General features: G+C 31.3%; 4 protein-coding genes across 5 annotated transcripts; 2 read left to right on the top strand and 2 right to left on the bottom strand.

Moving 5' to 3' along the window:
• The first annotated feature begins 3,308 nt into the window (after positions 1–3,308).
• LOC100651178 (NADH dehydrogenase [ubiquinone] 1 beta subcomplex subunit 2, mitochondrial) lies at positions 3,309–4,308 on the top strand. The gene is made up of 3 exons (XM_003402133.4): positions 3,309–3,486; positions 3,756–3,876; positions 4,074–4,308. Exons 1-3 carry the CDS (start codon positions 3,392–3,394, stop codon positions 4,140–4,142), a joined length of 285 nt encoding a protein of 94 aa, XP_003402181.1. The 5' UTR covers positions 3,309–3,391; the 3' UTR covers positions 4,143–4,308.
• Positions 3,958–7,982, bottom strand: LOC100648346 (aldehyde dehydrogenase 1A1). 2 transcript variants are annotated; one of them, XM_003402111.4, is made up of 12 exons: positions 7,887–7,982; positions 6,771–6,852; positions 6,466–6,570; positions 6,261–6,362; positions 6,005–6,170; positions 5,631–5,935; positions 5,456–5,558; positions 5,078–5,376; positions 4,797–5,005; positions 4,629–4,703; positions 4,500–4,561; positions 3,958–4,161 (listed from the first exon to the last, which is right to left on the bottom strand). In XM_003402111.4, the coding sequence occupies exons 2-12, from the start codon at positions 6,804–6,806 to the stop codon at positions 4,139–4,141; spliced, it is 1,485 nt and encodes a 494-aa protein (XP_003402159.2). In that variant the 5' UTR covers positions 6,807–6,852; positions 7,887–7,982; the 3' UTR covers positions 3,958–4,138. The 2 variants fall into 2 exon arrangements, with proteins under 2 accessions (XP_003402159.2, XP_048270068.1); XM_048414111.1 differs by lacking the exon at positions 7,887–7,982 and having other exon boundaries at positions 6,771–6,915.
• Positions 7,568–9,773, top strand: LOC100649978 (tektin-4). Its single transcript, XM_003402124.4, has 7 exons — positions 7,568–7,716; positions 7,847–8,121; positions 8,200–8,509; positions 8,604–8,818; positions 8,911–9,133; positions 9,191–9,345; positions 9,479–9,773. Exons 1-7 carry the CDS (start codon positions 7,669–7,671, stop codon positions 9,675–9,677), a joined length of 1,425 nt encoding a protein of 474 aa, XP_003402172.1. The 5' UTR covers positions 7,568–7,668; the 3' UTR covers positions 9,678–9,773.
• LOC100649717 (thioredoxin domain-containing protein 5 homolog) lies at positions 9,737–11,900 on the bottom strand. The gene is made up of 5 exons (XM_003402123.4): positions 11,412–11,900; positions 11,147–11,293; positions 10,934–11,042; positions 10,554–10,844; positions 9,737–10,460 (listed from the first exon to the last, which is right to left on the bottom strand). Exons 1-5 carry the CDS (start codon positions 11,591–11,593, stop codon positions 9,999–10,001), a joined length of 1,191 nt encoding a protein of 396 aa, XP_003402171.2. The 5' UTR covers positions 11,594–11,900; the 3' UTR covers positions 9,737–9,998.
• Positions 11,901–12,113: the final 213 nt, after the last annotated feature.

Below are 12,113 nucleotides of genomic sequence, written 5' to 3'. Positions count from 1 at the left end.
ACGCCATGTTCATTACCATATGGAAACGAAAGGTAAGATCACAAGCGTGAAAATTCGTCGGAGAAGGAGATATTGTCACGCAGATAGGTACAGTGCGGTAGACGTACGTTATTGAATTAATTTTTAAAATTTTCGGACGAAAAGGGAATTTATTTATGCGCAAAGATTACTCGGTATGTCTACGACCTACGAGTTCCCCGCTGGTGACGCTCGACATGGTATTTTTCTTCTCAGACATCTTTTCCTCTCATTATGATAAAGAATGAAAAGTTATGATTATTCGTATGCATATAGGCGACCGCGTATACGATTTAGAGCAAGTTAGATAATTTAGTACTTCTCGTACTGATCTATAATCCGTTAAATGATCCTTTGTAATGGATTTCGCATTGAATCGTTCTCTACAGGGAGAATACCTATCGATCCATTTAATCATTTTCTAACAACGTTCTCCAAACAAGCAAAAGGTAGCTACGTGTAATAAGCGTGGGAACGAGTACGATTAAAGTCTATCCATACTTTTCCCTTGCTAAACAGACTATCGGACAAATGGGTGGCCAGAACGAACATCGTTTCGTGCGCTTGGAGTGCGACGGATAACGGAAGAACATTTCGCGTAGCCAGGAATTTGCAATTGAACCGAGTTTATTGGACGATAAAGGAAAAACAGCAAACGGTGCGTTTTTCAAATGATAAAAGCTGCCGGGTGGCTAGATAAAAATCCTCCAAGTGGTATCGTAAAACTACCGCGAGCCCCTCAACGGATCATCAATAAATTCCGGTCTCTCGAGAACGCCTGTAAACACCGGTCTACCATTGCGATAGTAAAATTATAAATCGACAATCAGGATGCGGTATCACGTGATGCATGCACGAGCGCGTAATAATTCGACTTCGATCACGATATAAGATTTTATTCCACGAGAACGAAGATTCGCGTTTACAAGAGGACTCTATGGTCGCGTTGCATTTAGAAATTTATCTCATTCGTCTCATTTATCGGTTTCTTAACGAATACTCTTTTTTACGATCGTATCTTTGGTTCAACTTTTCCAGTGTAATTAATTTAATGTTTATATCTAACGTTTAACTAACGAGTAAAGTAAATTTGCACATATGCAGCTCTAAATCATAATAGACATATCTACATGTCGGTTATAATTCAATCCACACGATTGTCCTCAAAAATATGCCGCGTTGATCCGCCATCAGAGCGAGAAATATTTACTTTATACCAGTTGAAAATAAAAAGTATAGGTAACCCGTTAGGTCCTCGCAAATCATCATTTTTTTATCGTAATATAATCATAATTCGTTAAAAAAATACGTACGTAGACATATTTTATACACGATCACTGTAACGAATCCAGGTATAGTACTTGGGAGATCGCGTTTTGTCGAGGAAAGATATTGGTCGGAAGCCACTATAAAACTTTTATTAGGGCGCGCGTTGGGGAGAAGTTACGATAGGAGGACCAATGACGCGTATTCCTTCGGGGGTTGCTACCGTGAACCAGATGGTTAATCGCAAATCGTAAACCCTGCGATAGACCAATGAGAGTCAGCTTGCTCGCGACTCAACTGCGAGACTACCCTCGTTTTTTGAAGCCCGCTCGTTTCACCCGTAATGGCGAGTATCTCGCAGCTGATATGTTTGAACGACTTTCATCAGTTGTTAAGTAGCCTTAAATTAATCTCGTAAAAAAAAAAAAAAAATAGTTACGAAGAAAGACAGTCGAAGCCAGGTTCGTTACACGGGAGAATAAAAAATTTAATTCTGGCGAATAAAGTTATTGGGAATGGTTTGAAAACCAAAAACGGGTAACGATATTCCAATTTATCTCCGTGTATCGTTGTTGGTAATCTCGCACGATATTCATTAAATCTTTATTAATGATTTAAATGCTTCAAGTTCCTACTTATCTATATCTAAGGATCTAAATATGATAAGGAAATGGATAGTATAATATATGAGATATTAGTCTTAATCCGTTGATCTTACGATGGTTCCTGAAACAAATTAAAATGACAGAAAAATTAATGACGTTGTATAAAGTGCGATTCAATTATTAGTAAGGGAAGCTCGAATGTTACTTTGCAACTTCCCCTCTTGTTTTCTTTAAATCATAGAATTCTAAATACCAGCCTTTATCTTGCGTACTTGACATGCAAGTACTAAATAACCAGATGTGGGTAAAATTTGTACTTCATCTGTAACATATTTATTTATAGGATTAGTATATTTAAAAAAATGGCAGGAAATGGGAGGAAGGAATATTATACACAAAGAAAATATCACTTTATCAAGACCTTGAGTTATCAAGAATTTGATTCTGATTAAATTGAAATACCAAGATGAAGAAAGAACAGATTATCACGTGATTTGTTTCTTAACGAGCAAATGGCTTTATAACAAACGATATCTATTACAAAAAAGCTTGTAATAAGTTAAGTCTACAACAACGAACATTCTTTAGAAAGATGAACTGAATTCTTATTTATGTCTTTCAAATACATTGATATGATAGTGTTCAAAATATTATAGTGCCAAAAAATAGGATCTTACTATAGTATCCAGACTGCAAAATATTCGACTAAAGTAACATTTCCTACGATTTTGTAGGATCGCTGAAGGCAAAAATGAGCGTCGTTTTTCACGGAAATATGGTATAAAAGGTTTCGATCAATCTGTTGTTGCGCGACGTCCTCGCGAATTTTGACGAGACCTCTTTTAAATTTGATAATCTTAACTTACTGTATGGTTTACACTCTACATGAATTTGAATCGTGAGTGTTGCATCAGATTTGGGTTATATTTGAATTTCCCGTCAGTGTGAGGCGACCGGTTACGCAGATTCCTAAAGTTAAGACCTTGTTTATGAGGACGATTTTTAAAAATCGTTCATTTCCGCGAAAAATCTCCCAAAATACGTTCGAAAAGAGAAATTCAGACCTAAAATTTTACAGTCTGAATGTTATACTAAATCCAAATATTTCAACAACTTAAAATCTTTTAACCAGCTAACTGCGTTCGACGTGTATCAATCCGAAACTTTATTTCGGCACGGTTAACGTGTATACACGTTATTGCTAGATTTTATCGGCGCACCCCGTAAAAGATTTTTGAAACTCGACTCCGCAATTAACTGATTAATTACAAAATTAATACACTTTTATGCAAAAAGTATAAAAATACCGTTTTTTACAGTTTTGCAAAGGAGTAATTTATGTGTGGTAGGTGAGTATACATATATACATATGTATGTGTATATAAAGAAATATTATTTAATCTTACATGGTTGTATCAGTTAGTTTCTTAGCCTCCCCGATAGGGATGGTCTTGCCGTGAACGGGAATCAAGATCATTGATTGAAATTATAATAACTAAAAAATGTTGTTGTCGCGTGGTCCATCAATTTTGAGAAATATATACGAATTAAATGGAAGAAAACAGACTGGAGTGAATTTAGAACAGATTCGTAAATGGTAAATATATTATATAACCTCTATTTGAAACGAGGTTAGATTTGTGCACTTTTGTATTTACCGTAAAATTTTGAATATTTATAATATATTCAGAAATATAGAAATTATTCACATACACACACACACAAATATATATATATAATATGTTATACATATAATTCATATGTAATAAATATGTATAATGTATCCTATCTCAAGCACATCTAAGAACTCATTGTGAATTCATTGTCTCAAAGAAGTAATTGATTTAAATTATAAAATATTTTTAGTTGGGCCTATCGTACAGTGATTGAACCTAAAAGACGATGGAAAATAACGGCTGAATGCATTGGTGGAATTGTATGGTGGTGGATCTTTTGGAACGCATGGCACGATTATGGGCATATTGTTGTAAGTAATATAATTATCGTTAGCATACTTCATTTGAAAAGCTATTATGCAATAATTAGTATTTTTTAAAATACAAGATACTTAAATGAATAAGTTTCTGTATTCGATATATTTTATTACATTTTATACTATATAATGCACACACGCGTGTTTTGTATTTTATGTTAAATATTCAATTTATATTCTTGTATATTTAGGGTCACTTCCCTGAAATACATCCAATAGAGTGGTCTGACGAAGAATTGGGAATTCCACCAGATGATTAGATAGTCAAACAGACTTTTTCTGTGACAAAAAATATTGAAACTTTGACATATATGTGTCATTGATTTTGATGTATTTAAATATTAGACTACTACCATGTTAGAACTCGTATATAATAATATATTAAATATATTATTTATGTTTTTAATAAAGATATCATTTGAATCATGTGGTTAAAAGTTTAATTCTTTATTCATTGTTATTTTATTAACAATTGGTTCATTCATAATTCCTATATATGTTTATGTACATTTATAAATGAATTTTGAAAATATGTTGTGCGATAATTTTATTGAAATATAGATTTATATAAACTTCAACAATACGTAATAAAATATATACATAATATTTTTAATTACCTGTTGGCACTTTAATAGATACTGTTTTAGTCTCAAGATACTCTTTTAACCCTTCTGCACCACTAAAATATAAAGGTAACAATGTATATTTTGTTTCAAAGTCTTTTGATTAAATACTGACAAACTTACAGCTCACGACCTATTCCCGACTGTTTGAATCCTCCAAACGGAGTTTGAGGCGTGATAGCATCGTAACAATTTACCCTATTCAACGATAGTTTTTGTAAGTAAAGTTCCATTAAGCTCTGTCAAACATATATATATATAACGAATACAGAAATGCTATGAAATCTTTACCAAACACTTCCAGCTTGTACTGCTTGTGCAAACATCAAAGCTTTATCAATATCTTTACTAAGAACACCAGCAGCAAGGCCATAATTTGTATTGTTTGCACGTTCGATAACTTCATCCATTGTTTCAAATTTTAAAATAGATTGAACAGGTCCAAATATTTCTTCTTTTGCGATTCTCATATTGTCAGTCACGTTTGAAAAAACGGTAGGCTTAAATTAATATTAAGATGGTCACACAAAACAAACAAATGATATAAAAAACATTCACTTAAAAAATTATACCTTAATAAAATAACCAACATTGCCGTGACGTTCTCCACCAACTTCTAATACAGCTCCTTCTTCCTTTCCTGATTTAATTAAACCTAAAACTTTATCAAACATTTCTTGATCAATTTGTGGTCCCTGTTGAGTTTCAGCATCAAAAGGATCACCGACTTTTGTTTTTAACGCTAATTGTTTGGCGCAAGCAACGAATTGATCATAAATTTTAGTATGTACGAAAGTACGTGAACCGGCACAACAGTTTTGTCCATGATTCGCAAATATTGCATTATAAGCAATTTCAGCTGCTTTCTCGACTAGAAGTTAATGTACATACTTATTAATTCTCTTATACCGTTATATGTTAATAATTTAATAAGTGTTTTATCAACATACTGTCAACATCATCAAAAATAACCAATGGACTTTTGCCACCTAGTTCAAGAGAAACACGTTTAAGATTACTCTTAGCAGAAGCTGCCATTATCAGACGACCAACCTATAAATCATATACTAAATGTTAATATAGCTTCGTGAATTAGTATAAAAATTAACGATGTATACAAGATACCTCTGTAGACCCAGTGAATGCAACTTTTTGAATTCCTGGATGTTCGGCAATAGCTGCACCAGCTGTTGGACCATAACCAGTAATAACATTTATAACACCAGGTGGAAATCCAGCCTCTTTAGCAAGTGCTGCAGCATAAAGGGCACTTAGAGGAGTTTGTTCGGCTGGCTTCAAAACAATAGTACATCCAGTAGCCAATGCTGGACCCCATTTCCATGCCAACATAAGAAAAGGATAATTCCAAGGGATAATTTGACCTACTACACCAATTGGTTCCTTGCGTGTAAGTGAAACAAGATTTCCATCTAAATAACAAATATTGTACATGAGCATTTATGAAACACAGTTCATTTACTTACAAATGTTAAACATACCTGCTGGAATAGTGTCTCCAAAAATCTTATCACACCATCCAGCATAATAACGAATTGTATCTATGCTGGCTTCTATATCAAAAACTGCATTTGAATATGTTTTTCCATTATCCAAGGCTTCAAGAGTGGCAATATATTCTAAATCTCTTGTAATAAGATCTGCAAACTATATACATCTAAATATTATAATTAAATATACAAATTTTAATATAAAGATTATTAAAAATATTATTCAATTATAAAACAAATAATATACCTTGTTCATAAGTTTTCCACGAACAGATGAATCCATATTTCGCCAATCTGATCCTCTACTAAATGCTTGACTTGCAGCTGCAACTGCCTTATCTACATCTGCCTATATTAAAGAATGTAAATATTTAAATATTTAAGATAACCTAATATTTGATATAAAAAATTTTCCATAATATAATGAAGATTAGAAAATTAAAGTATAATACCTTATCACCTTCAGAGATATCTGCAATAACAGTACCGTCAGCTGGATTTATAGTAGGAAACTTTTTACGACTCACAGAATCCATAAATTCATTATTTATAAATAACTGAAAATATGTGATATTAATTTTAATATAAGTTTTATTATTATTGTTCTTATTACCATTCTGGTGTCAACATCTATGGTTATTTGTCAGAATATAAGATATAGACTACGTATGTATAATTTTTATAAGATATGATTAAAGGTTGCGTGTTTCTTCTTATAAAAATTAATTTTTATATCTTCTACAGCTAAACAATTTACCTGAGTATATTTAATATCCGGCATTTTACGACTCATTTCTGCAGATGTATCTCGTCAGACGTACCCAGCGCCAGTCACCGTACTATGAACAAATAATTCAACATATCTGTAACAGAGCATTAAATACTGCTTCTTGTTTTTATCAAACATTATCTTGAGAATGAACCTCTTAACTTTATTCGAAGTCAATTAACTGCATACATATGTATTTAAAGATACAAAATACTTATCATAAACGAAAACAATATTTTAAAATAGATATGATTTATTGTTACATATTTTTGTTAAAACATTTATCTATTGCCTTTTATGTAATAAATATTTATATTATTACACATATTATTTATATTGTGGTTTTTGACATAAAAATTAATTAAATAGCATAGCTATTTGAGATAAGGTTACATCTGCTCATACTTTTATCTCAAATAAATATGTACACATACACATTTATATGTGTACCTATATATATTGATGTTCAAACGCACGCGATTATATTTCTGCAATAAATATTTTTCGGTGATCTATAAGGTGTAAAGCTACATAATCTCATTATTTAAATTGATAAATCAACGGTATTTAAAAGAATACTTCTTGTGGTTTATAACGTTTCATATTTCATAGAAACGATATTTATAATATAAATGTACGAACATTTTCAATCATCTTTCAATAACTTTTACTAAATCATTACCGAAGTCATTTAATTACTCGACAAAGAAAATATTTCGTTGCTACGAATTATTAAATCAATAAATTTCGCACACTTCTCTGTGGATATATTAACAGCATAGTTACTGTCTTACGAAAATCATTCGTAATAAAAACAGAAATTTGTATTAATGCAATCTCGAGAGCTGTAGAAATTTAGTAGTAATTTATTAGGAAAACATTTAACATGAATACTGAACAAGATTCGACTAAATTGGACGAAGTCCAGGATACGGTAAATTTTAGTTTAAGATAACCACTTATGTAACTTTTATATTATTTACATGAATCGAGAGAAGTAATTAACTTTACTATTTTATTTCAAATGAGTTTCTGAACACTTTTTCTAAAAAAAACTTATATAGCCTTGTCCAAGGATTGATTATACTAAAAAAAGCGACGGACCGCCTCCTCTTTATTTTCCTCAACCAGGAGATGAGCTTCCGGCGCAACCAGAAGAACGAATGGAAGCGATTGGTCCATGGGCAACCGGTCGTGTAAATTTTACACCTCAAGATGGTTTAACGGGAGTTAGACCAGTTGTCGATCGATATTCCGTAACTAGCTTTGGTGCACCTCAATGGAGAGCTCATAATCAGAAATTTTTTAAACAGTCGGATGAGAAGATTCGAGAAGCACAGTATGCAAACAAACCTGTACATTGATGTGATATCTTATATTATTAGCTCAAATAATAATAAAAAGCATGATATTTTAGACTTGCTATAAATAATGCACAACGATGTGTGGAAAGATCGTATAAAGAAGCAGATAAGATACAGTTGGAATCGACAGATAATTTAAAAAATCGTGCAAACGAAGTATATCGTTGGAAAACTGAATTAGAACATTTAATACTTGAAATCACGAAAGAGATAGAATTATTGGAAGCTGAACATCGACGAGTAAAGCATTCTTTGTCACTCCTTACAGTTCCAGAATCTATCGCTGGCGAATTCCTACAATTACGATCAAAACGACTAGAGTCTGACCTTATTAGAGATGAAGTTGAGGAAGAGCTTAGCAAAGTTAATATCGTTAATAAAATAGTAAATGTATAAAAGAAAAAAAAATTGTAGGAATAATATACGTATATTAGCAAATACATATTAATTGTTATAGGAGGTAGCGCTCTGCTCAGAAATACGCGATTTACTTTGTAGAACTCGGGAACATATAGAAATGCAATTAATCGAATTAAAGGCTGCAAAAGTAAGAATGGAAATGGATTGGACTGATAAAACTGATGCTTATGACATTGATTCCCACAATATACAACTGAAAAATGATTCCCCCATTATCTTGTGGAAACTTGGAGCTACAAGATTTCCAGCAGGGTATGTATCAGAATTAATGTTTTAATTTACAATTAGCATTAATTTAGATTAGATTTTGAAATTTGTATAAATTATTAATCTTTTTTCGTTAGACAGTCGACACCTTCGAGTTATGAACATTACACACGAGAAAGTTTGACTGATGCAGAAGCAGCCAAGCAGAGATCTGTAAATTTAAGACTTACTTTAGATTCTACATATAAGAATTCCATTAAAAATCTCCGAGATCAAGCGACTCGCGTAGATCTGGTTTTAAGTCAAAAGATTAAACTTACTGAGGATGTTCGTTTACAATTAGAAAAAGAACTACTTCGCGTAAGTTTAAATTCATTACGTAAAATTGCCGTATCGTAATGATAAGAATTCTTTTAGTGTTTACACGAACTTGCAAATACTGAAAAATCTATAGAAGAGCTTCGTCATTCAACAAGAGGATTGGATTGCGTGATGAAAGTAGCGCAAACAAGATTAGCGAATAGGTTACAACGACGTAATGTAGAAAGTTGCCGTGATACTTCCCAATTTGCGTAAGTATCTTATCAATGAGCTATATATATTATACTTGATAAATATAACTAAATAATCATTATAAGATATGTAAATTTAATTTACTTGTAACTTTGCACAAAACATATTTATCGTAAAATATGCTTCATTTAGTTTGGTGGAAGAAGTGAAATTACTTGGTGAACGCACATCAGCTGTGTTAGCGGAATTAAAACGAGCCGAAGATACGCAGGCAGGTTTGGTAAAAGCGAGAAGTGATCTCGAACGAGAAATAATCGTAAAACGTAAAACATTGTACATAGATAAACAACGTGGGCAATTGTTACGATCATTTTATCCTTCAACTATTTAATGATAAACTTTATGTTTTGAAGTTATTAACAGGCTTAATAGGAACACAGCAAACACGAGTAATTTTATAAATATATTTTGGAAGTACACGATTAGTTCACGCAAAAATATAATAGTTCTGTAATATTTTTCTTTTAATATTTTATACAAAAATGAAAAATATATGGCCTGGTTACCTTGGGGTTTTTATGTGATGCTTCTTACATTTATGTATAATTAAATTAAATGTTACACATTTATATATATATATATAAATATAAAATCAGTTTAAATTAATGATATTGCTTTAAAATTAGATTAGTTACAAGAAAAATATGTATAATCACAATTCGTCATGCGGCTGTATATAATTCAGTATAAATTCGGTAAGATCGTCTAAATTTCGAGCACCATTGTATTCAGAAACTTTAAGTCCGTCACGATATAAATACAAAGTCGGAAAACCATCTACTTCTTGTTCATTGCACAATTCTTTACTTACATCGAGAGTACAGTCTACTTTTGCTATTTTCACATTGTCGTTTGTTAAGAATTTTTTTCCAAGATCTTTCCAAATAGGCGCTAAACGTTTACAGTGCCCACACCAAGGTGCGAAAAACTTAACAAATGAAATGCCGTTTTCAATACTATGCTTAAAGCTTTCACCAGTTAAACTGAGTACAGTATGAGTTGTACTATCTAAATTTTCAGTCATAATGTTAGCTTGGTCATTTCCTTTCTCAAGCATTTTTGATACATAAACTTTAAGCTCTTCATGAGTACGTTGCCCAGCATATTTATCCACCTATATATTCATACATACCAAGTATTATTAAAATTAATTTTTGAAAAGAAAAATTTAAACTTTTGCTAAAAAAGAAAGATACTTAAATTTTACCTTCTTTCCATCTTCAATCCAAAGCAATGTTGGATATCCTTTTATATCAAATTGTCCACAAACACTACGATGTTGTGTACAATCTACTTTAGAAATACTAACATAATTATCATTACGTAAACTATTAGCTAATTCTTCCCATGTAGGAGCTAATTTTTGGCAGTGGCCACACCAAGGTGCATAGAATTTTACAAAATGATAGCCAGTAGATACATGTTTATCGAAAGTATCCTCTGTTAATTCCAATAAACCATTTACTGGTTCAGGAGGTGTTGGTGCTTCATCTTCACTCTAGTTCAGAAAATTTAAAAAAACAATTGAATACTAAGATTGGGTATTATCATATATTATAATTTAATATAAGTGCTTTTTATAATTACTTCCAAGGATATACCCAGCTGAGCAGTAAGAAAAGATGTTAAAGATGGCAAATCCCTTGTACCTCTGAACTTAGTACCTTTGGTTTCTCCAGCTTTAAAAAATTTTAATCTGCAATATTAGGAATCCTACAGTTTATTTCTTTATAATTGTATACTTATATATATTATATAATGTCACAAATATTTTGTGGAATATATCTATATCACACATACGTAGGATAACCAGTAACATCATGTTCTGTGCATAAACTATTATCTGTAGTACAATCTACTTTAGCAATTTTTATATTCTTATCCTCTAAGTTTGACATTTTAGCTAATTGTTCCCATGTAGGTTCCAGTCTTTGACAGTGACCGCACCTAAAAAAAATAAATATTCTTTATTGTAAAGGCTACATAACACTGATATCAGTAATAATATTATTCCAATGAATTTATAAATATATAGAAAAAGATCTTTTTAAAATAAGATGCATACCAAGGTGCATAAAACATGATAAAATGATTTTTCTTCTGAATTTCTGTTGAAAAATTATCTTTAGTATATTGCATAGTAGTATGTATATGATCTCCTTGTTCACTGTTAACTTGACTCAGCATAAATATAAATAAAAGGATATGCCTTTTTAACATAATAAAATTCGATGAATTCGCACTCATATTGATGAATAATTAATATTTCACTAAATGATTAAATATTTAAAAATAAATACGCTACTATCAGAGGTAGTAAAAACAATAATTTAAAAAATTTTTAACGTTGCATCACGTATACTTTCGAGATTATAATTTCAAGACGATTTCATACTTTAAGCAATTCAGATTTTTATACTGCTTAAATAGTAATACAAACTGATTTTCTGTTTATTTAATAATTTTAACAATTATTTCGACTACACGTTAGCTTCCACACTCCGACACAAATGGATCGAAACCGCCGATTCCGCCCCCATATGATAATAATACCATCCTAGTGGCAACATTTTATCTTAAAATTCCTATAAATGCATCTAGTACTGTGACTTAAAAATTTCCTTTATTACAATGACTCTGTTACAATTCATTACAGATGTCAGAAAGGAAATTTTCTCTCATCATTTCAGTCATTAATGATTATTCGTTTTTTATGCAATGTTAAAATAGTTATTTATATTTTAGTACATAAGGAAGTTGAATTTCT

This window comes from Bombus terrestris, chromosome 18 (assembly GCF_910591885.1).
Source record: "Bombus terrestris chromosome 18, iyBomTerr1.2, whole genome shotgun sequence".
NCBI classification, from domain to species: Eukaryota; Metazoa; Arthropoda; class Insecta; order Hymenoptera; family Apidae; genus Bombus; species Bombus terrestris.
The sequence above is the reverse complement of the archived record's forward strand: the minus strand, read 5'-3'. Positions and strand labels throughout refer to the sequence as shown.